Source organism: Volvox carteri (assembly GCF_000143455.1).
Source record: "Volvox carteri f. nagariensis unplaced genomic scaffold VOLCAscaffold_69, whole genome shotgun sequence".
Classification (NCBI taxonomy): Eukaryota; Viridiplantae; Chlorophyta; class Chlorophyceae; order Chlamydomonadales; family Volvocaceae; genus Volvox; species Volvox carteri.
Window position 1 is genome coordinate 81,713 of NW_003307612.1, and position 24,820 is coordinate 106,532.

The window sequence follows — 24,820 nt, forward strand, 5'->3', positions numbered from 1 at the left end:
ATCACGGTGCATACATCATGATGTGGGACAGCGGTAATGGCGATCATATTTGTCAAGAAGCAATGAACAGGGTCGATAAGTGTCGTATCTGGTTACACCCCCCCACCCCCCCCCCACACACAGTGGTGAGCCCTGTGCTGTGACGAGGAGCCTACAACACACACAACCACACACACACAACCTATGCTTCCCTACAACAGGCAGCCATCAGCCATGTCCAGCCTACGACTGTTCCAAGCTGAAATTTACGGAGCGGGCGCAAAAGGCCGAATGAGTCGTGCAGCTCACCCTCTGAATGCCGCCAGTTACCGGTACAGACCGGGTGTCTCCTCCTCCCCCCCTCCTCCTCCTCCTCCCCCTCCTCTATCTCCTCCCCCCCTTCTTGCTCTTCTCCCACCCGGGCCACGTCACCGTCTCGGATGTTCCACCCCCCACCCTCCCTCACATCCCACCTATTTCCTTGAGTCCCAAGGGACACCAACGCCTCATCCACTACCCACTCGCCTCCTCTTCCTCTTCCCCCCCATCATCATCATTATCACCGCCATCACCACAGAAACCCCCCCCACACACACCTTCTGCTCCATCCGCCTGCCCTCACCTCCTCCGCCCCTCCACTGGAGGCAACTTCCCTCCCGCTGAACCCCCCTCACTTCACCTCACTTCACTTGACCTCCCCCCAGCCCCAGGGGTGCTCCTCCAGGTAGAGCTCGATGGCCGCCCGGAGGGACACATTGGGCACCAGCTGCTCCTCGCTCAGAGGCTGCCGGGAGATGGGGTCGAATCGACCCACCTGCGGGCAACCCACCATCACCGCCACCACCACCGCCACCGCCACCGCGGCCAAGGCGGATGGGGTGCGGGAAGGAGTGCACAAGTAAGGAATGCAATCTCATCAGACGACATCTGGGAGGAAAAAGGTGCGAAGCGCGTTGTGAAGCAATCCATCATGACATCAGGTGGGTGGTGACGGAAAGGAGCAGAGAGGGGGTGGGGTTGGGAAATCACGAACACAGACGGTGAGCTGTATAATAGAATTTCGCGACAGACAACTATATGAAGCAGGCGGCTGGCAGAGGTTAAGGCCTGACTTCTGCTCCCGGCGCGTCCGGGTTCAAATCCGCCTGCCGACCTCTCGGGGTGTTTGAGAGGTGTTGTAATGGGAAGTGGCCCCCCATCTTGTGGACGGTGTAGGACGTGATATAATCAACTTGTGAGCTGACCAGGAACTAAGTTGACGCGCCGTTGATCCGCTAGATTTGGTTGGATGCTGGTGGTGAGTTGCCAAACTCAAAGAGTACACTCTGAAGTCGGATGGGGTGAATGGATTAGGGTGCCCCTCTAGCAGGGGAGAGCAGGGAACTGCCTCGGGAAGGAGGCCACTGGTGAAGCATAACCACCCTGTAACAACATCAACTATATACCGGGCAGGGCCGTGCTAAATAGAGTTCTAACAAAACACGCTTCCCTGACTGTAGACATCTCAGCCCCTGAGGCAGCCCGGCAAGCTCACACCCATCCTCAACAGCGCACCTTCTTCAAATGTTCAAGCAGGGCGCTCCGCTCGTAGGATCTCCCAGAAGGTACGACAACTGGATCCCGGAAGATCTCCATCGTCAAGGGGCTGCCGGACGGGGGGAAGGCCACGTGTCCGGAGAGGGCAATGTTGCGGAATGAACGAATGCAAGCAGTATCACTTTACACCTGGTTGCCGTTTATGAGTTGCGATGCACAAGGGGCAAGGTATAGCTGTCGGACCTCCCTACATGCCGCCCCTAAGCCCTCCTAACGGAAAAATACCGCCTCCGGGAGCTGTTTCCAACTCCGACACCCCGCTCCGAAACCAGCGGGTTAATGAATCGGCGAGGGCCGCCATCCGCGAGCCAGCACTGCCCTCCGTCAGGGAATGTTGGACATCCTGGAAAGAGACACCCGGAAGAGGGTGCACGTGCACGTGCATGCGTGTGCGTGTACCGCTAAGAACAGCGGTGCACGGCTGCAGGCCCACGGAAGCTTTAGGAAGCGAACGTAACGCCGGACGGAGAGCGTTTGCCCTCAGTCCCATTGCACCATCTCTCTCCCCCTCTCTCTCCCCCAGCTGGTTCCTCGGCAACAGCTCTTGGAGCAGCTTCGGTGCCCACCCGACGTGGCTCTCTTCTTGCGGTATACAGCTGGCTAACTGGCTAGGTAGGTAGCTAGCTAGGTAGGTAGTAATGCCTCCCTAGCTAGCCAGGTGCTAAGAGACACAAAAGCCGTTCGGCCCTCATGCCGCCCTCAACCCTCCCCAGAGCGCCCTTAGCGTGCACCAGGACGGACGTGCGAGCCCCGCAAGTGACGGGCCCAGCGACCGTAAGTAGGTATTGTTTCGGTTCCGGGCAACCAACCACCACCGGGAGGATAGGGTGGTAACCGATCAATCCCCTCACCCCCAGTATTGGCCTTATCATGGCAGTATTCGTCAATGGTTTTTCCTTCTCGTCAATCATTTGTGCGTCCTCGTAACCCCTGCTTCGCTTCTTGCATATGAATCCCCAACCTCCTTTGCTAGCCTATGCAGCGGTCTTCTTTAATTCGTCGAAGCCTCCACTGCTGAAACTAAAATGAAATGCACAGCCGTTTGAGCTCGCGGCCGCTACCTTGACCGGATCCAAAGGTGCTTGCCTGGTCCCCATGCGTGTCACAGGATCGGTGGGGGAACGGCGCCCGCTTGGCGGCGGATTGCGCCGCAACCCCACCCGAGCTGGCGGCTTCTTAATTTCATAAGCACGTGTCCGTAAACCCCAATATTCCGTCTCTTAAACTACTTCTTTCTACTATAGATTCTCGAGTTTGAACATCATGAACTAGCTTTTCTTGCTGTAATTGAATATGAAAAAGCAGAAGCTGATTTTTCTGATCCCTATTGGAGCAGCCAGGGCAATGGCATTCTACTCGATTCCCATGTACACATCCCGGGCGCCATGGACGGCGACCCGCATCTCTCATTTCAGAGAATTGTCGTATTCGTTGTGTTTTAAAGCTATATAGCTTGGACTTTCATCCTTCGACATCAAGTCGTCATCGTATAGTGGTCAGTATCCCCGCCTGTCATCATAAGCTCGAACTATCCGAGCTAAGTACGCGGGAGGCCGGGGTTCGATTCCCCGTGACGGCGATTCATTTTGACAATTCTACACGACTCGGATATGTTCCTATTAATTTCATTTTATATTAAACTTCGCCTGTATCATCCTATTTATCTGTATTGATGCTATTTTTGCAATTCTATAGGATCCCTTCTGAGGAGTATCGCCACATTGCTCGAACAGGTTCAACGTTGCATGCTTACGCTCATGGAATACTTTTCTTTCATGTATATATGCTTTAATCGGTGCTTTATATCGGGCTTTATACTTCTTCCGTTCTACATGTCGTCGCTTCGTCGCATCGCGCCACGGCCGTCAAAGGTACCACTGCGGTGCCTACCTGATCAGAACCTGATCGGCCCCATGCCACAGCTAACATGCATAGAGAACTAAACATAAGGCAAAGAGGTAGTATTCAAACAAACAGGTAGTATACAAAAACATGCTAGCCATGTAAAATATGTCGATGCTCAATAATAAGAATTAACGTTTACAAACGGATGCAGGATGAACAATACAAATAAACAAACAATATAAATACAATCAATACGAATAAAACGGCAGAGGAGTGAGGCGCGCGCGGAGAAACAGACGGACGTAGCCGCGAGCCCACACCTGCGCCGTGTTTCGGCCCCGGTGCTCGTCCTTTCTCTGGACGAGCCGCCCACTGTGTAACACCCCAACAAGGAAAACGGCAGGCCGCACCGCGCCGGGACCAGGCACCTGTGCCGGTTCTATCTGCGTAACTTCTTAAACTGCACAAAACAAAGATCCAAATTGTTACCTGCACGAATACCCGCCCCTGTCTGATGTGGCTGTAACTGCCGGGCGAGTTCCTCCCCCTCTCTGTCTTCATCCGCCTCCCAGGTGGAGTACCCACACCGGAAACGATATCTTGTTCAACACATCTGCTACTGACAAGTTGTCAGTCAGGTCCAGAACCTTCTATCCGATCAAATTTCTTGTTGTTTCGGGGCATACCTGAGTGATGTCGTTCGCATACCTATGATAGTCGAAAACGCAGCGGATGCCCAATCCGCTCGCCCAGCACAGCTGCCTAATCCGCGCGCCCGTCGGAGACCCGACGGGCGCACGGATTAGGCAGCTGTGCTGGGCGAGCGGATTGGGCATTACCCGACGGGCTCCATGAAACCCCCCTCTCCCGAACGAGCTCCATCCCTTCCCATCCCATCAACTCCCCTCCCATCAAGGCCAACCCATCAAGAAAGCCCTTTCTAAACCATTCCACCACCTCCCCACCACCTCCCTACCACCTCCCCACCACCTCCCTACCATGTGAACTGCGAGGGTGCCTCCACCGCCACATCCTGCCAAGACGCCGCCTTGAATAGCGCGGCCCACTCGCCGACAAGCTGCGGCTCCTCCCCATCCCCCAGCCCCGGCCCCTCACCCTTCTCGAGGCTTCCAACGGACCCGGGTACATAACCCTGAGAACAAAACATAAGCAATAACAGTACACAAAAGGGAAGCCGGGGGAAAGTTACGGTTACAGTAACAATGCCGACGTCCGAATTTGCAAACTGTCCAAAGCGGCGGCGAGGGAGGGCGAGGTAGGGCGAGGGCGGGTGGGGTCGGAGTGCTTTCTGCGGCCTGCTGCCGCCCCAAACAGCCCATCGTGTGCTCCCACGGTATGGCCCCGGCCGACCGCGCTGCGGGGCCCCCGGACTGCTGCCATGCAGCGAAGCAGCTGCGATGCGATGCCTAACCCAACCGTAAACACGACACAAGAGCACAGAAGATAAAAAAGGAAGATCGCAAGCAAGAGGTGACAGGCGACATGCACCCCACCTACCCACCCATAGCCATTCGCCCAATCACTTGCATCAACTGACCAACCCACCGGCCCTAAAAACCCTAAAGCCCTAAACAAACAAAGAAAGAAACAACCAAACAAACAACTCTCAAACCGGAGACCATCTCTCACCAGCAGCCCTGCTAGTTGCCGCTTGAGGGCCTTCCTTTGGCATCTCCTGGCGGTGCTCTCCGTCTGCCACTGCTGGTATTTGGCCGCGGCTAGCTCCCGCCAGATCTCATCTTTAATGGAATCATTGGCCTCGCGAGCAGCGTCTAGGGCCTTTTGGAGGCGGGGAGGGTGAGGGGGAGAGGCCGCGGGGAGAGGGAGGGAGAGGGAGGGTGGGAATGCAGGCGGGACAGGGAGCAGAATGAAGAACATACAGTTTCCAAAGCACGGTTTCGGAGCACCAACTTTGATGAAAGCACCAGGGTCCAAACCACGCAAGCAGGCGGCCGGCCGGCCGTTCCCGAAAGCGTGTGGCGGAGAAAGTAGTAAACCGAAATAAACACCGAAATTCCTCCCCATCCCGAACGAGTAAATGAATGAATGGATGAATGAATGAATGAATGGATGGATGGATAATTGGATGGACGAACAAGAGCCGGTGGAGGATTACAAAACGCTCTGGCGGGTTATGAACAACAGCATCGGAAGGACGTCATCACTGTACGACAAACCCGAGGCCCCTCAGACCCTTACGCCCGTGTTCCCGCAAGTGCCCACCCTCCGTGTGTGTATGTGTGTGCGGGGTGGGGGTGGAGAGTTTTCCTAAGGGGCACGACACCCAGAGGGAACCATCCCCCACCACCCACCCAATTTGCGTTCCTAGCTCGCTCCTGTCGTCCCGCGGATCCCCCAACATCGCCACACCGCCAGCAACCCAACCAGCGCCCAACAGAAGGCAACAAACGCAACAGACGAAACCCAAACCCCCGCCACTAACATACGGCATAACATACGGCATAACATAACATGTAGTTCAGGGCCCCGGACATTTATGGACATCCCCGCATTCGTTCGGAATTTGTAAACTTGTAACATACGGCGATGGACCCGATGAATCAAAAACCCTGAAGCCCCACCAACTCCCCGCACTCTCCAAAACGCTAGGGCCAAAAGGAATCCCAAAGGGGCTTATCGTCGTCGTGCTGCCGTTTTGGCGGTATTGTATTGTATGGGTGTTTTATCGCATCGTACCAGGCTGGCCAACCCCACCTTTACATGGAACCGCCGCCTTTCTTAAACTTGTCTTAGGTCTCCGACCCGGGAGCAAACCCAGGCACGATGACAAACCTTGCGCAAGTGGTGTGTGGACTTGTCGTACTGACCCTTGGCGCCCATCGCTAGACCCAACAGGTAATGGCCCTTCATGGCCTCTCGTTCTGGGGGACCAAGGCCCAACACGGTGGTGGCATCCGCCTCCACTCGCTCCCAGTCGCCGCGTTTGCGAGCTGCCATGCCGCGATTGACGTACAATACAGCCCATTCCGGACACAGCGTGATGGCCTCCGTGTAGCGCTGTACGGTAAGGTGTCGTACAGTACGAATAGGCAGTAATATTAAGATGGTCATCGATGCAAACAAACTAACGCTAAGGAAGATGTTTTCCTTAAGATTTAAGTCAAACCCTTGGGACTACATTTTATTTCATGAGACTGTCATGGCGGTATACCTCTGCTGTGCGGGGGCAGCAGCGCATCACATGCGTACCTACCTCAATGGCCGCTGCGTACTTGCCCTTACTAAACAAGACGTTTCCGTCCGCCTTTAATTCTTCTGCAGCCTTTCGCTCCCCCGGGGAAGAAGCCATCAGGGGGGCGCGGGCGCCACGAACGGGCTCGGGAGCAGGTGGGAGATGCCGAACGGGATTAGCAGGGGCTGATGCTGCAGTTGCCGACGCGGAGAATGGTAATACTCTTGTTGATCCTGTGGTTGTGTCTCCGTCACTTAACTGGTGCTCAGAAGCGTTTGGGGCAGGCGCAGCCTCCGGAGCGAAGTCGTTGAGCCGGGATGGCCCTTCGTCTGGAGCCGGACTTGACGGGCCGGGTGAAGCTGGTAGATTTTCTCTATTGCAGCTGCAAAGGCCGTTGCCCATTCGAAGGTGGATGTTTCAAGCGTTCGTGTACGTTCGGGGCTTCAGCGTTAGTAAACGTTGAAGCGCATGACGTGCCAGGCTGAGAGCTGCAGGCACCAAGAAAGCTAATAATGTGAGAATAAATAATATCTATCTACAACTGACGACGCTTTCTTCCCTGTGGGTGTCGTACATCTATGGGCTGAGTTTCTGCGCACATGTTTCCCTTTGGCAACATCGCCTGCAAAATTCATTCGTACGATAGAAACTAAGTATCAGAAATCATGTAAAAGACATTTGGCGGTTGAGTATGCAATGGCAGAGCTCATTAACCCTAACCCTGTAGTTCATGAGCGGAAATCTACTGTTAGGTCGAAAGTAAGATTGTTTTACTAATTGCTTATTTTAAGTTCTCGTGAACTGCTTGCCTGCTGGGCTCCCCACAGATCGGCTCACGGAACTGCTTGTCCAATCATGGCCTCCATTTGTCGCCTTCCTGCCTGCAGCCTGCTCAGCGTCCAGAAGCTCCGGGTGCGGATGGGCGTGAAACGATTGATGCACTAGAAATCTTTGACCACATCCGTGACATAAATGACCCGGAGCATCCGTACACCCTGGAGCAGCTCAACGTGGTGTCAGAGGAGCAGATCCATGTGGATGATGTGCGTGGACGGGTCAGGTACGATCCTTCTCCTTGCGCACGCACAGGGCTATTACAGTTGCCCTCCCCTGCGTTGCCTGCGTGCGCGGCACACGCCTCCCGTCACCTCGTACGCTCATTAAAATAAGTGCCGCTAACTTCATGGACGACTGCCTCTCGATACGCATGTGCCTCAAAGCAATAACCTGTTCGCTTTTAGTTACTGCAGAGGACACGGCTCATTTTCCCGCCTTTTCCTTACCCCTGCCGCATTCCTTCCTGTTTTTTGAATTTCAAATACACACGTCCTAGTGTCCAATTCACGCCCACCGTGGCGCACTGCTCCATGGCCACCCTAATCGGGCTGTCCCTCCGGGTAAAGCTGCTGCGGAGTTTGCCGCCGCGGTTCAAGATTGATATTAAGGTGTGATCTGCGACAACCAACCGTGGCGGTAGTTGGCGGTTGGTTGGTATACCGTAGGCAGTGTGGTTTAGGTAGGTAGTTAGGTATATAGGTAGTTGGTAGGTAGGTCGATAGGCAGCTGGCTGGCGCTATCCGTTCCCGGGGCGAGTGTGGAAAGGGAGGCCTGCAGAGACCCAGTATCCCGAGTTACTGGAGAAGGGGATAGGGGGGCTGATGCGACGGTGAGGACGATGTGGCAAGCTGGCAAGCTGGGTTTACTGTCTCCCTCTTTCCCTTCCGTCCTCCTGCAACCCCCGGCTCTGCCGTCCCCCGTCCCACAACCCTTCACCGGCGCCTAGTACTACCTCTCAAGTACATTACCAAGGAAGTTACCGGGTCAGCTTTTCGCACACTCCTCTTTCGCTCAAATGATGTCCGCAGCCCACGTTCCCGGCCTACCCGGCCTAACCCGCAGCCCTCACTAGGTCACCTCGCACATCCTCCTCTTCCTCATTCTCCTACTCACTCCTCACTCCTCCCCCCTCCGCAGCTTTCCCCCGGAAGTCACTCCAGTGAGGCTGCTGTCAACAAGCAGCTCGCGGATAAGGAGCGAGTGGCAGCAGCACTGGAGAACCCGAACCTGTTGGCCATGGTAAACAAATGCCTGGCACCGCCACCACAGCAGTAGCAGCAGCAGTAGCAACGGCAGTGCCAGGCGGAGAAGAGGGCTGCAGTAGCAGTAGTGACGTGGTAGCGGCAGCTGTAGCGGTATGCCGTCAGGGGTCTTTTTTGTTGTGGCGGCGGGGGCGGCAGGGGCCCGTCTCGCCACGTCTCGGGGCTTGAAATGGAGAAGAGTTTGGGTGGTGTCAGGCCAGATGACACCCACGGTCACCGCAACTGGCAAGTGCGCGGTCAAGTGCGCTCCGCCGGTAGCAGCAGCTGTAGCTGCAGCCAGGAGGAGGAGCAGCTCTCCAGCTTCCAACCGCGGATCCGTCCGGTCCGGGTCCCCCGTCTCTGCGGGACGAGAAGACGACCGGGGGATGATCTTGCGGTAGAGGGGTCACTGCGGCAACTCGGCTTCATTGCTGCGAGTGTGTGTGGTGGTGTGGGTGTGGGGGGGGCCCCCGGCCTCCAAGGTTTTTCTCTGCAGCTGGAAGTCCCCAACAGACAGTTGGCTTTAGGCGCCATCGACAAACAGTTGTTGACACCGCTCAGGGTACCAAGCAGCCGGGGCAGGCAGCTGACGTCGTGGATTATGACCCTCCCAAAGCTTCAGTTACACATCAGTAACTCTGGTAGGCACGCTTTTCCCTACCTCTCTCTCTTTGCTCGGTAGCTGGGGCAGCATCTTGGTTCAGCGGCTTTCTCCACCGACCACTTCTTCACCACTCTAGGTTCCCCGTCCGCCTCGCGACCCGGCTGCAGCGCTGCCACCGCAGTGGTCGTGATTGCTCTCACTGCTGCGCTCTCACCCCATACAACATACATAGGTGTGCTCCCCATGCGGGGCAAAGCTGGTGTGCGGTAAGACGGGACATGGAGCGAGGTGGGCCTCTACGTACCTTAAGAATTTTACCTCCACAGGAAGTTTTCCTTCAAATTAAAATCAACTGCCTCAGGCTAGATGCCAGCGGGCCAGAATTCCAACCCTTCCTAATAGCTACTGCCACTACCACAAAACACTAGCAAGAGATAATACATGTAGAGAAAATCTTCTCGTCCCGAAGGGAATGTCGTAGAGCCAAGGTTCACCCAAAAATTGTCTATCAGCTATACACACTTTCTACTTACTGCTAGGCAATGTCCATGCACAGAGCGCTCCACTTTACTTCAAAATCACGTTCTAAGTGTTTTGCAAGGCCTGCATGTTGTGTGAGCCGTCTTGTTCAATCAAACTATACTACCACCACACGGCACAGCTTCGGTCCCAGCCGCGCAGAGCCGCGGTTAGTCAGCCTCGGGAACGGGCTGATCATCAGACGATTAATTAAGCGCGCGAAAAGCTAACTAAGGCAAGCCAAGTATTTTCCGAACCCAAATTCCTGACAGACAATTGATTGTCGCGTGAGCAAGGAGGAAGTTCGTTACTTCCGCAATGTGCGAATTCATACGTGTGCACACACAAAGCAACAGGGTGGTCGATATATTGCAAAACAGAAGTTGCCACCACTACATTTCACAACTACTGCTACTGTGTAAAAAAACGTCACAACAACAACACAACTAAAGCACCTGCATCCCACCAAAGAGCAAGCCTGAGAGGGAATATGCGCTATCCCCCGGGAGGCCCATCGCCCAATTGGAACATCCCCACTCCCGTGCAGGCCGTATGCATGTATGCATACGACAAAGGCAGCAACGGTATGATGACGACGGTAATGGTGGCGATGATGAAAATAGAGTTGCCTCCAAAAGCGTGAAGACACGGACCTTCGGGCGTGGTGCCGTTTGTTGCGGTTGGGTCGTGTACTAGAAGAACTGCTATGTACTAGAAGAACTGCTATGTACTAGAAGAACCTCCCTTCCCACCTGCGTGTACACACCCACACCCACAACCACACACACACACACACGAACCCCCCTAGAGATGCATACCTACAAACGCACGCGTACTCGGCCCTTCCATCCGCAGCAAAATGAGAGATGCAGTCATCCGCCAGCTTTTATTCCTGCGCCCAAGCCACCCACCAATACACCAACCATCCCCCACACTCGCGCAGGAATAAAAGGCACACACGCACGCGCACGCAGGGTCACGCACGGAGAGACGACGCACGCACGTTGCGGCATATGCATATACATGCCACGTATATAGCCGGCCCGGGCACCACCCCCACTGGGAGACATTGAAGCCAGAAGCCCAAACGATGTCACCCTTGCAGGAGTGCAGGAACAAACATGACGTCAGTCCGAAAGAATCCAAACTGGGAACTTGAAAAAAACTTGAGTCATGATGATCTTCCCACAAGCATTCGCAAGCCTACGCCTCACGCAACGGCAGAAGCAGCAGCGGCAGCAAGATTACCAAGATCGCTTGACACCAACAACGCCAACAACGCCAAGCTATCATCTTTTTGGTGTTGCCGTCCGGCGACAGTGGCCCTCGTCCTATCATCATACGACTGCTCCGAGGGCATGTGTATCTGGAAAACGGCAACATACACAAGCAACCAAAACATCCGCCGGGCCGTAGCGACGACGATGATGACGACGACGGAGATCAATCTGAGCACGCATTTACAGCTTCTGCCAAAATGTCGCATGCGCAGCGTGTGACCATGTACCACGTACCTTGTACCACCACACCTATATCGCGCACGCGCGCGCGCCCCTGCATCCTTTCATCGGCATTCATAGGTCCAGGCTCTTACAACCCCTGGTTGGGTTGGGTAAAGCGTAAAGCCCCTGGCGATGGGCGTGTGCCACGAGCTTTTTTGCTGCCGGTGCACTGCCGGACCTTTCTGTGTAGTACTCGGGCGGGCTGTACACCCCGACACGCAAACTACTTCAGCGGACCGCATCATGTTCCTCCGTACCTACCGCGGTACGGGTCCTGCTGCCGTATGGTCTGGCTGGAGGGGGGAACCGCGGGGAGGGGGGAGGGGTATCCCGCCAGGAGTCCCAGTGCCACGTGTGCATGCCCAGCGCGGAACGTTCCCTCCCCCCTCGCCCCCAAACACACACACCACCAGATGGAACTCGTCATGCTGCCGCCGGCGGACAGAGGAAAGGCTCGGAGGAACCTACCTTGGACATAGGGCGAGGAGATCGCGGCTGCGGTGGGGGCGTCCAGGTTGCTGGTAACAACCCCCACCGTCGCCCGCGCACCCCTACCCCATCCCCGCCCCGCCACCGCTACCGTGCCGGTGTGCCGTAGCGCCTCCCGTCCCGTTCCCAGCGCGCTCCCCACCGTACATCTGTACGGCCACGCCACCGTTGGCGGCGGCGACGGAGCTCCCACTCCCACTACCGCCGCCACCGCCCATCAGCAACGGCTCCCGGAGGCCGCCATCATCTTCCGCGTCTTCATCCCGCTTGGAACCGCCGCCGCCGCCACCGCCACCTGCGCCGCTGCCGGCGCCGCTGCCTGCCACCGCCGCCGTCGTACCCGTCCCGGCACCCCCTCCCGCGATGCTGGACGAGTGCTTCACCGGCAGAGAGTTGAAGTATCCGTACGCCACCATGCCCAGTACGGCAGTTACCATGCCAATCAACTTCCGTGCGCCGATGGTCTCCCCAAGAAACAGCCGGCCGCAGAGGAGCACGAGCACCGTCTTAGTGTGGCCCGTTACCTGGGGCATAGGGGGGTTGTCCCCAATTAACCGTCATAAGGGGGTGATATGAGCAACAACGTACGACAGGACGCCAGGGTACGACACATGATACCGCAGAGCACAGCAAGAGGGGATCCACCGAGGGGCTGGCGGGTGATGGTGGGGTGGCCGCGAACTGGTGTGCCATGGGTATGATGTACGGGAAACGTGGTAGTCGTGAAAAAAAGGGGGTAAGGCGGGGCCGAAGCAGCGCCATGATACCTTGGGTACTTTATACAAACGGCGCCCTTGGGCTTAAGGGCTTTGTGGTTCAGGTACCACTTGGGTTAACTGCAGCGGGAGGTGGGCGGGCGAGGGACGTGGAGGACCTCCCCCCCTTCCCCAGCAAAAGCGCCAAGAACCCAGCTCGGACACGTGACATTGTCGGCGATATGGCCAACTGGTGATGTGATGTGATGTCCCGACACCCCACTCACTCCCACACCTCACTCACTCCTCTCCCCTCCTCTCTCCTCCTCTCCCCTCCACACACACACACACACACACACATCCACACTCGCCTTACCTGGAACGTGATGGCACTGAACCGGCCCAGGCACATGAACTGCGACACGTTCACCAGGACTGCCACGGCACACGACCAGAACAGGCACGTGAGGGCGGGCACCGACCAGTCGTACTGCTTGAGCCACCTGGAGGTCACCGCCTTGTCCACGAAGGGACCCACCATCATGAGCATGGCACCCTGCAGCGGCCCGAATGGCACACGGGGTGCATAGAAATAGAGTGCGTGCACATGCGTTTATATTCGTGCACAGAAAAAAAAGGAGTTGGGAGAATTGACATCCTGATGTGACCATTCATGAATACATATACATGTATACAATTCTACTATACATACATTGCCGCAAGGCCATGAGAAGGGGATAGTAAAAAAACGTATTTCGGGCCTTTTTCGCATTGACTCGAGTTAAATGTCATTTTGACGAAAAGACATTTTGACTCGAGTCAATGCAAAAAAGGCCCGAGATATCCCCCTTGGCTCCCATCGAGCCCTTAACATACTTCAACATACGTTGAGCTGGGGAAAATGCAAATGCACATTTACGAGGCACCTAGAGCAATCCACACGACCCGCGCGACCCACATCCCACCCTGTCACCCACTATACTGACCTGCACAGGCGCAGTGTTGGACAGCAGCTGTGTGGACGTGAGGCTGAGTCGCTTCTGAATCTCTCCGCACATGAGCTGCTGCAGGCCGCTGGTTACCACGCTGATGGCCGCAATGACGAGGCCCAGTACGGTGGTGGACACGTCATTCACCGTGCTGCGGAAGGGAGCGGGAAGGGACACGAAAGGGGCGGGGGAAAGACGAACCACGTGAACGAGTGGAGCTGCTGCCAGGGAAAGAGTGTACAAGAAACAGGACTGACCAGGGCATGGGGCGGGGAGGGTCCTAGGAAGGGTCCTCAAGGTGGTGGGGGGGAGGCGAACGAGACAAGGGATGGTGGGCCCATAGGCAAGGAACAAGAATATGAACTGCCGGAAAAAGGGGAGGTTGAGGATATGGGTCGTCTGTTTGTTGTTGTGGTGGTTGTTGTGGTGGTGGTGGTGCTGATGGCGGGGGAAGGCAGCGGGGGCGAGGCTTGTAGGCACGGAGCCAGTGTGCTTAGGAGGTGTGCTTTGTGGCAGGCAAGAGAGAGAGAGAGAGGTGTTTTGCTTCTTGTCTGGATGTGGGTCATGTAGGAGGATAGTCACCCCTGTGAATCTTGTAGGTTTCAGCGTGTCCCCGGTATAAACCCCGGGAAGGGAACATGTTGAATCAAATCAACGATATTCATCCCAGATTCCCCCCATCTATACGGGGCGTTCTTCCTGTAAGGCCCTGAACACATTTTGCTGTAGCTGTCAGAATCCAGGGGTCGATTCTCTTTCAGGATGACCCCATCCCCCCAATCCTGGCAGACATCAGTTGCATCGTAAATCCAGACGGGCAATCGGCACTCACACAATTGCGACTCCCGTGACGACTGTTAAGATGGAAATCACGGTCGGAGCCGTGAATCTCCGCTTATAGAAAAGGTACTCGGCGAGGCCCACGAAAGGTGTAATGAGGAGTTTGGATATCTGCAATTTCCACGAAGCGACGTTCAGCAACAATCTCGACAAGTGTCTACCATAAAAAGGTTAACTCACTTGGTAAAAGCCGACGCTGTTGACAAGCAGGGACAGGTTTAGGCTGGCGATGGAGACGCTTGCAATTACAGCGAAGCGAATACATTCTGCACAAATAATAAATGGTAATTCTGATCCCCAAGATCAAAAACTTGTAAGGTGGGAATTTGACTACCTTACCATACATCGGCATCGTCGCACGCTTGCCATAGCCAAACAACTCCATAAGCTTTACGCTGGCACCACAAGCCAAAAAATGGAATGCGCATAGCGTTGTCGCTGCGACACGGCCACAAGATATTCAAGTTAAATTTACGCGAGGGTATGCGAAGTGTTGCAGTCTATCAGCACGCTATTGATCGACGACTTACCAAATACAAACCGATACCCTATCTTGGGGTCCATAAGGACTTTGTTGACGAAGACGATAAGCACGCTTGTCGAGACATTGAGGAACCAGGCAAAGATGTCCATCGCCAGCTTTTCCTCCTTTGGATCAGCCATGGTTGAAATGCCGACAGCTTAGAGCTTCACGTTGTATGTTATCGGACGACAAGATTGAGGACCATTGCACTTTCAAGTTGCAAATCTTGCAGTTGCGCCCCACGCCCCCTTGTGTGACTATTGGTATTTCACAATTGTATTGCTACGCATGGGACAAGCAATGGCTTCGGTAGCAGTTCGGCCCGTGGTACGATAGCGGTCCGTCGGCCCGTCATATTCAGAGCGGCCGAAAAGCGTGAACCCCTGCGTAATATAATTTTAGTATAAAACGAGGAAACAAAAACTCTCCAGTGATCAAGGAAGCAATTCTGTACAGCCATGTTCGGACCAGCGGGTCAGACAATTATTTGTAAAATGTAACGTGCTTGGTCCCTTGCCTTTATAGCCTACCCTTTCCTAATTCCGTTATTAATTGATAAACTCACTACAAACAATTGTACCTTGTGTTAGCGGACCATATTCGCAGCAAAACGGTTTCAGCGTGTTCCGTTGTCCCGGACGGCAACGGACGGGAAGTGGACAGGGAAAAGGCATACAGCACCATAGCCGTTGGGCCTGCCCAAGAGAGGGTCCATGTCCACACCACAAGGACCCAGCACAAAAGACTTCGTGGATTGTTTAATTGCGTGAGCTATGGGTTGTAGACGTGTGCACGTTAAAATGTGCACATCAATACTAACAGAGTTCTTTCTGCCCACACCGAAGCCTTACTTCATTACTGACAGTACAGGCACCGGCACGTACTCGCTAGCTAGGCAGGGTATTCACCAACAAAGCTGCTTCACGGGCTAGAAACCGCATCTATGCAACTCTTCCCATCGCACAAATCGTCACTAATCTGACGACAAGAACAGCACCGGTCTTTGATTGAAGGTTGCAAAGTGATGCGGTCTGAAATTTGGGGTCCGTTAGCCGAAGTATGCTTTCAGGAATGGAGAGATGCACGGGCTGTGGCTGTTCAGTGACACGGGAGGTGCTGGTGTATAGGGGCGAAATGTTGGAAAAGCAAACACGAAAGACACTTGCCGAGCAGAAGCTGCAATGCAGGTCTTTGGTCTGGGAAAGGAGTATATCAGTGTATAAAATTGTAGGATCTAGATTCGCACAAAATGTTTTGATGTAATGGACGCAATTGTACATAGCCATACGAAAGGATGGACCCCTGGGTCAAAGGGCTGTGGAGGCGACCGGATTCCCCAGCACGGCGGTCCTTGCTAAACCCTTGATGCGTTTCCGAACATTCATAAGCAATTGCTCCTTCCTGCATGTTAGTGAGCGCGTTACCCGCGGTCCTTCGGCCAGTCAACCAAAGCATTTTTTAATATATCGCTTTGCAAGAAAGTTGCAAGAGAATTTCAGCACCGACGTGGCAACAAAATGTTGTATATAGGCAATTCTGTCCGAGAAGAGTTGCGCAGAACTTAGACGTTGCGTTTGTTCGCAAACAGCGTGTGGCTTTTCGCACCCCGATGACGAAAAGCTCCTGAGGCTTCTATTCTTCTGCCCAAGGCAAATTTGCACACGATATGACTGCAGGGCAGGCCACGGTGCATGCTAAGGCCCTAAGCCTCGCTTTATGTTGTACGAGGATCACCTGAGGCGGCTTCGCAGGAATAGATTTTATCACAGAGGACCAAGAGGTATGTTGTTTTTACTGTAATAGTAGCATCTAATTCTGTGTTCAGAGAGAACAGCTGTCGGAAAGCCCTGGCTGGGATTTAGTTGCAAAGCCGGACGCCATATTTTGTTTTCAGCTTTGGCAGAAATTACCCTCAGCATAGGGGCCCACAGAGGAGGGGAAGGCTGGGTTCCCCCAGCCTAACACTCCCTCTTGGTCATGTCGGTTCTGTCGGTGCCATCTCCTGTCCTGGCGAAGCGACATTTTGACGAGGGCGACGCCGGCGATAATTTCGACCGGCAGCTCAGCGGTAAACGTTCCCGTCAGCACTACAGTCCGGCAGCTGCGCGGTGCGTCCAGTTTGCGGTCGGCGGCCTGCATGCTGTGCCGCAGACCACATTGTCAGCACTGCTGGCTTTGTTCCCTGGCATGGATGAACGGGTGAGGACCGGAACCGCGTCGTGCTGAGCTTTCAGCCTTTGGACCCGCATCTCAACCCGCTACCATGTTTATGAAACATGCAGATTGTCTCCAGCGTGCTCTCGGAGTGCGGGAACAATATAGATGCTGCAATTCGCCGTCTCGGCGAGCTCCATTTATCGACAACCGAGGATGGATCAGCTGATTCGGCCGGGCGTGCCTCGGCCTCGGCAGCGCCCGCAGGTCTACACCGCACAGCGGGTGAGGCAGCTCTAGCAAACCCGATTTGTGAACACGTCCTGCAGTGCAGCGGCACACAGCTCCCAACATGCTGTGGCGGTTTCCCCAACGCTTGCGGGCCCCCGATACGACCATTACCGTCACGATAGTTACCGGTTGTAGCGATTAACCTAAAGCTTTGCGCTATGAGTATCTCTAGCTGCGCAATTTCTATCCGTTTCTCTTCTGTCATCTCCTTTCCTCTGTATGCTATCATACCTGATCCAAACTCCCGACCACCTTCACCGCCACAGGAGAATCATCATCCCCCTTCCCGGGAACGCCATCTACTCTGGGCTCTGCTACGGGTGCCGCCGCCGCCCCCGCAACAGCGGCTGGCACCGCTGCCCTTGGCGGGGCCAGTGCTGCCGCCGCCGACGCCGCGGCTGGTGCTAGTGGCAGCAGCGGCGGGCCGACGACGGCTGAGCAGTGGGTGGATCTTTTGGTCTCGGAGATGTCTGCGGCCACGGATATGAGTGACGCGCGGCAGCGGGCGGCGGGCTTTCTCAGCCAGTTCGAAGCGTTTGTGGCCCGATTCGTTCGGCAACAACAACAACAACAGCAACAACAACCGCAGCAGCAGCAGTTTCAGCAGCAACAGCAGGTGCGGTGGCTGTCAATGCCCTCGGGGACTCAGGCCTCCGGGGTTTTTCGGTTTCTCGGTGGACAAAGGTTTCGGATCGATGGTGGGGAAAATGCTTCTGGTTTTTTGGCATGAAGGAGGAGATAGACGTATTGGCATATCGCGGTATGTGGGTCGTTAGTGTAGGTGGAGCTAGGGGTGGCAGTGTGCAGCCAAGTGGGTTACAGGTGGATGGCTGGGCGAATGGAGGGGGGCGTTGGGTTTGGCTAAGGGCGCAGCAGTGAAGGCGACGGAAGAAGGAAGCAAGTCAGTACTATAGCTATTTTGGCGGGCTCTTATGGTTGGATGAAGGTGTCGTGAGATCCTCACAGGGAGGCAGAGAGAGGATGAACGGTCGAGTTGGTGTGTGTGTATGTATCCAGAAAACCCCTGCCGCGCCCTGGCGCGTCTTTTACTGGCTGGCAGTGGCATCCAGTCGAACAACCCCGTTGTCGCCTGTTGTTGTGAGTGGATTGTGGCGTCATGTCAACTGCAGTAAAGCAGCATGTCAGCTTGTATGTATGTCGGCCGGTGTGCTGCTGTGAGGACTCATGTGTGGGGTTATGAGGGGATTGGACGCTGCTGCTGTGCTGCCGACCACCGCTGTGTTGCGTGTGCTTATTTCTTTATATTATGCATGTTGGAACGTTCGCAGGCCGCGGGCTGTCCAACCGAGGAAAGCTTGTGCGTCCAGGCCGTCGGGGGGAGTGGGGGGGAGCCGGCGGCGGCGGCGGCAGCAGCAGCGACGCTGGCGGCACGCGCCGCTAAGCTGGCGGAGGAGAACGCCGTACTGAAGAAGGCCGTACAGATCCAGCACCGGCAGCTGCAGGAGCGTGCGGTTCAGGATGGGGAGGTGGCCCAGCTCAAGGCGCTCCTCGCCCAGTACCAGGAGCAGGTGCGTTTGGAGGGGGGTGCTGGTGTTAGTGCTGGTGATATGGGTGATTTGCGGAAAGGCGGAACGGTATTGTGCTGCTGCTGTTACTGCTGCTGTTACTGCTGCTGTTACTGCTGCTGTTACTGCTGCTCTACTGCTGCAGCAGCACATCCGTGGTTTGGTGCTCAAGTTATTGTTGTTGTTATTACACTGGGCTACCAAGTTTCTACACCGTACATGTTCAAGTGTTCTCCGTTCCGTTCCGTGGGGGACCTCCCCCCGGGTGCTCTCCGTCCGTCCCCGCTTTCTCCCCGACCGACCACCCCACTCCTTGACTTCTGTGTACGGCTACGACCCGTGGGGGCCGTCGGCAGCTGTTCTCCCCTAACATCACATATTGCGATTAATTGTCCTCCGCCGGACTGTGGGCGCCGGCAGTTCATTTTTTTTGATTTCCGTGGACGTGGGGTTCCCCCTCCACCCCACACGCCTGCCGCCGCCGCCGCCGTACAGGTTCGGACGCTGCAAGTGAGCAACTACTCGCTCACGCTCCACCTGCAAAAGGCCACGAGCTCCGGAATGATGGGCCAGTCTCGCAACCCCGATGTATTTTGAGCTTGACAGGGGTTGTTGAGCTTTTGGCGTTTTTCGTTTCCGCAGTTCTTCGAGAACACAACATTCATCGCCTCTTCTGCGCCTCTTGCGCTGCCCAGCTCGTTGCATCAAGCGCTATGCCACGCGGTCACACATATACACACACGCTGCGCAGGCAAGAGGGAGGAAACGCAGCGCTAGCACATCGAAAGTTCAGAAAGGAGGACTCAATGGGCTCTTCAGTCCTAGGGAACACGGTCAGTCTCCACGCGAACACACAGTCATCTCGCGATATGTAGCTAGGAGGATGTTTTTTAAGGCAACAGGGCAAAAGGAAGGAAGGGTCAGGAGAGCGGTCAGTCTTGGAGAGAGGATTTGGTTGGCGAAAAGGGGGAGGAGCAAATGGCTTTGTGGTTGAACTACCCATACAACAGCACAATTACTCAGGGTGGTAGACTACCGGCGGATAGCGAATCCGGAGCCTGGAGCACACGTCGTGCTCTGATGTGCCTGTGTGTGTTGGCTCTCTCTTAGTGTCGATAAGGGGGAAAGTGTTGGCGCTTACACCGCAGACTTGCTCGCGCTTGCGCGGCGAGGCGGGGTACCTACAAGGCGGGGTCTGGTGTGGGTGTGTTTGTCACCTGGATCTGTGGTATCTGTTCGCGGTCCTTCCCTGTGGTTTGGCTATTAGCTGTTTGGAACCTCCCCCTCGTCCTACTGCTGCTAAAGGCCCTCTGCATCGACCTCTCAGCCTTCAGCGTTAGGTTCTGAATGACTGCATGAAAGTCTGTCTGCATCCAAGCCGCAATATAGTAATAAGTAAAAGGTAGAGAGGTGAGGCAGTCGAGCTGCACATTATATGCGGCGGCGCCTGGAGAAAGCAGCGTCGTGTCATGAACAGGCGCAGCAGCTCCAGGGCCATTACAGTGCTGTGTTGCGGATCGATTCCCGCTTGCGACGAGGTGACGTGGCAGCTGCGGCACCAGGTGGCCAAGAAGGTGCATCATCATGGTGGCCGTCGTCGGCATTGTGTCTTTATTTCTTCATGCAGTAGCAGAACAGTAGAGCATACAATTCCTTTGCTGTAGTATTCCTATAAGGACGTGGTTTCGGAGCGGCCCAATCCGCGGTTGGTACCTTGGACGTTCTTTTGCTATTTTGTTTTCTAGTTTTGTGACGGCGGCGGCGCCGGCGGCGTTCGTTCCGGCCGGTGGTGCAGTGCGCCACTGAGCCCGCTGCTGCTAGGGATATGCTGTCATGTGTTTTATCTTTCTTTGCAGACGTGTATTAGGAAATTTGTAATATAGGCTGTGGAGCCGAAATATTCCGTCAGCCTGTACGGAATCCGGCGGATTACACACACTCTGTAACATAAAGAAATCCACCATTGCCATCACCACCAGGGTGAGACAGCCCGATCGGGTCCCGACAGGAATGGCACTTGTCCTGAAAATCCCGACAGGCTTTGAAAATGCTTTCGGGCGGACCCGACGAAAAAGGGGGAAAATGCCAAACGGCCATCGGGAGCCCCCGTCGGGGGACCCGACATGGTTAGGGGCGCTAGGACCACCCGATCGGGTGCCGTGGGTCGTCGGTGGGCCCTTCGGCGACGGACAGCTACAGCGATACATAATGGCATTCATAAAAATATAACTGGATGGAAATATGTAATGTAGTGGTAGCATTCTTTATCCTTTGACTCTGCTGTACAGGGATCCATGCTTGGATACATAAGTGAAGGGCACACTACCTTATCTCGGCCTTATTGAAAATTAATACAAAGACCATATGCAGCTTTACATTGCCCTTTCGAACATTTGCTAAAAACCCTTATGGGGATTTCACGCACTACAGTGCCATGCTTGGATAGTGATGTTGAGAGCGATGAGGAGCCGGCTGATGAGGGGGAAGATGACGAAGAGGAGGCCAGCGAGGCATTTATGAGTGATGGGGATCCAGAACTGTCCAGTGAGTCTGGCAGTGAGGTTGCCGATGAGGGGGAGATGTTCCTCTCCAGTCCTACGGTGTCTAAGGGTGTCCTTGAAGAGCTCGGGTTGTGATGCTCACAGGCAGACGTGCAGGCGTGCATGTGTTGCTGTGTGTGTGTTTGTTCGTGCATATCAGAACTGTGAACTGCAAACTGAGAACTGGAAACTGCGCATATAAAATACGAATAAATGTAATTTCAAGTGGCACACAGCGAAATTTCGTTCTTGCGTCACCCGACAGGTTTTGGGATGGGCTATCGGGGCACCCGACAGAAATTGAAAGATATGCAAAAACGCTATCGGGCGGGGCCGACGGGCATGGGAAGGGGAAAACCGGCAACCCGACCATTTTAGGAAGGTCCTGTCTAACCCTGATCACCACCGTTTACCTCACTCCTCCACCACCGTCGCTACTTCGTAGGGCCAGGACATCGCAATCAGATCAAGAATTTATGCGTGAGACATGTTAAACCCGATCCCTGGTGTTTAAGATCGTCCGTCTCGACAGCGTGTTTTGACTTCTGGAAAAGTTGTTTTTTTGGCCAAGTCGGTGGGGGGGAGGGGCTTTGTAAAATTGCAGGGGGGTTTATAGATCCGCATTAGTGGGGATGTTCGGCTCCAATGGTCCAAGTAGCCGGTAGCAGGTCCTTGCGTGTTTCCTGGTGTTTTCTGTAAAGCTTGCGGCGAGCATATGCCGGTGCAGCGGCAGCAGGCCAGGGACGCTTTGCAGCAGCGCATGGAGGCCTTGCGTCGTGAGCAGACCCCAGCGCAGCAGCGGCAGCAGGCGAGGGAGGCCGCACAGCCGCTCATGCAAAATGTACAGCAACGGCGTGGGTGTTACAACTCTTAGGGCCGGCCGTTAGCTGCCACGGATTCTCGGCGGCTGTGTCTGCTCAGTGTAGTGGCTATATATATAGTGGAATATTCCCATTTGTATATACAACACATGAACTTCATGGCAACTGTCTACATTCCTTAGCAACTTTGCACATTGCCCACATCTATTTCCCCATTATATAAATGATATATAACACACCGCCACTACCCTGCCCATATCACCTGACACCAACACCAACACACCAACACACCAACACACCAACACACCAACACACCAACACACCAACACACCAACACACCAACACCAACACCAACTCCAACACCAACACCAACACCAACTCCAACACCAACACACCAACACAACAACACCAACACACCAACACACCGCTCAATGCCCGCCTACAGCACATTGCAGACCGTATTCACACCAACCACCTGCAGCTTCCCCAGCCCATCAACTGAGAGGCTGCTCCACCAAACCTCCGCCAAACGGTCATTATAGAAATGCTCATCGACTGGATCAATGCCATTAACCATGGGGCACGGAGGCTGAAACATAGGGTGCAAAGGAGGGAACATGACAGTGTGGAGCACGGATTCATGCTTCCGGAGGAGCATGGGGCAGAACTGGCAGAACCTGTTTTCCTTGATCTGCTCTGACGTTTCATCTTCCTACGCTTAAATATATGTGCTTTGAGTTTGAACTTTATCTGTTGTGGTGAGTCCCACTCTCTTGCAAGCATGAACTTGAGACAGTGAACCATGACGGATATCAGAGGACCTACATACTAAACGCCATGCATCCAAACGATAACCACCACACCGTTGGCCTTACAGCTCAAGATCCAAACGTACACAACTCTATAACCCACATTCGTACGATTCAACAACCCACATTGGTTGGACTCATTCGTAGGATTCAGTAATAACCCCAACGATAACCATCGTTTTCTTCTTAGGCTCTCTTACTAGTGTTGAGCAGTCCCTATCGTAGCGTGTATAACTTTATGAATTAGCTCAAAATTGACAGGTGCTTAAATAAGGGGCTCCGTGGCGTAATGGTGGCGCGTCGGATTCCAACAATGAAAATATCCGAAGGTTGTGGGTTCAATCCCCACCGGGGTCACTTTTGGCTGGGCTCACCCTCATCGTCCTTAGGACTGGAAGGTTCCAGTTCGAGGACTACAAGGATCCATTGAGGGGCATGACGGGCCACCCAGTCTCGTGGTTGCAACCTGACTGACGACATTATTTAACTGCGTGTACGTTATCCTTTACGTACAGAACATTATACCTGTCTTTACGGAGGGAAATGGTAGACAGACAGACAGACAGACACACGAACAGACAGACAGACACCCAGTTTCCTACCGGCCAGGTACAGAAGCGACCAATTACTGACCGGTTTGTTATGGTTGATACCGACCGCTGGTGACAAGCAAAAGGATATTCCGAGTGATCTCCATAAAGGGGCACTTGGCAGCAAATGCAGAGGAGCACAACTGCCTCCCTGCAGCCATCGACCAGCAGCTTGCCGCCCGGCTTGCAGCGGCATGCATAACAACCGATTCTATAAAGGCCTTTACATTTCGGGTTGCTTTTTCCAGGGTGGTGCTAATTTCCGCGCGAACATGGCGAACAAGGTTCTCTTGCATATTTTCCATACACAGCAAGCTGCAACTACAAATAATATGTACTAATCAGAAACCCTTCCATAAAGGATCCACTGGCGTATCAATGGACCGCATAGCTGCTGACCATAGGAGCCCGGGCAGCAGACCAGCAGCAACAACAGTGCATGTGTACATGTATGTAAGTGCGTCGCGTGCGTGGGGAACGTGGGGGATATAGCGGGGGGGGGGAATAGACGTAGCCAGGAACCAAATGTGGCACGAACGAGGGGCAGCATGAGGTCGAACTGCGGCCTTAGCACTCACTTATGTTTCGTCGTCGCAAGATCCCCCGTGGCCGGGGAAAAAAAGAGGCTGCGCACTTACATTAATTAGTACATACATACATACATACATACATACACACAGACACTGCCCGTCGACATACAAGCAACCAGCCGTACCATCATCCGGCCGCAAATCCGTACCATACGTCATCGTACATCTTCGCGACCCTCACCCTTCAGCCTGCTCTATCCGCTTCCTCCCCTCCTCCTCCTCCTCGGCCTTCTCGTCCAGTCCCTACGCGTCTGAGCACACACACACACGCACGCACGCACGCACGCACGCGCACACATACTAACAGGTTTTACCGTCCAAACACACACACACACACACTCCTCACATTCACCTCCAAAAGTACATCACGAGTACTCCCATTCCGTGCTCGCCAGCATACCCCCTCATAACCCAGGGGCCCTTTTCCTATCCCCCATTCTCTCCCCACCGTATTTGCCCATCCTTCTGTACACTCTAATAACCAGCGCCTTAACCTAAAACCGAGCTGGTGCGGTCGCAAATCCAGATGTGGCTCCTTCATTCCCTTCACTTCCACACGCAACCCGGGAACATGTCACTGAGTAAATTGAACCAGAGCCCCCCCCTTTTTTTCACAGGGATCCCAC

At 54.6% G+C, this 24,820-nt stretch overlaps 4 protein-coding genes across 4 annotated transcripts; 2 read left to right on the forward strand and 2 right to left on the reverse strand.

Moving 5' to 3' along the window:
- Window positions 1-664: 664 nt before the first annotated feature.
- On the reverse strand, window positions 665-6,751 carry VOLCADRAFT_67840 (uncharacterized protein; the record flags this gene model as incomplete). Its single annotated transcript, XM_002957095.1, has 6 exons — window positions 665-793; window positions 1,534-1,624; window positions 4,419-4,547; window positions 5,054-5,220; window positions 6,235-6,459; window positions 6,656-6,751. The coding sequence occupies 6 exons, from the start codon at window positions 6,749-6,751 to the stop codon at window positions 665-667; spliced, it is 837 nt and encodes a 278-aa protein (XP_002957141.1).
- A 530-nt stretch (window positions 6,752-7,281) lies between these two features.
- VOLCADRAFT_83943 (uncharacterized protein) lies at window positions 7,282-9,362 on the forward strand. Its single transcript, XM_002957064.1, has 4 exons — window positions 7,282-7,393; window positions 7,522-7,694; window positions 7,968-8,079; window positions 8,609-9,362. Exons 1-4 carry the CDS (start codon window positions 7,331-7,333, stop codon window positions 8,744-8,746), a joined length of 486 nt encoding a protein of 161 aa, XP_002957110.1. The 5' UTR covers window positions 7,282-7,330; the 3' UTR covers window positions 8,747-9,362.
- A 2,203-nt stretch (window positions 9,363-11,565) lies between these two features.
- On the reverse strand, window positions 11,566-15,013 carry VOLCADRAFT_98177 (uncharacterized protein; the record flags this gene model as incomplete). The annotated part of the gene is made up of 8 exons (XM_002957096.1): window positions 11,566-11,630; window positions 11,969-12,350; window positions 12,898-13,077; window positions 13,508-13,661; window positions 14,343-14,461; window positions 14,531-14,616; window positions 14,690-14,788; window positions 14,881-15,013. 8 exons carry the CDS (start codon window positions 15,011-15,013, stop codon window positions 11,566-11,568), a joined length of 1,218 nt encoding a protein of 405 aa, XP_002957142.1.
- Window positions 15,014-16,715: 1,702 nt separating this feature from the next.
- VOLCADRAFT_83946 (uncharacterized protein) lies at window positions 16,716-19,472 on the forward strand. Its single transcript, XM_002957065.1, has 5 exons — window positions 16,716-17,072; window positions 17,156-17,312; window positions 17,585-17,934; window positions 18,608-18,847; window positions 19,340-19,472. Exons 1-5 carry the CDS (start codon window positions 16,851-16,853, stop codon window positions 19,439-19,441), a joined length of 1,071 nt encoding a protein of 356 aa, XP_002957111.1. The 5' UTR covers window positions 16,716-16,850; the 3' UTR covers window positions 19,442-19,472.
- Window positions 19,473-24,820: the final 5,348 nt, after the last annotated feature.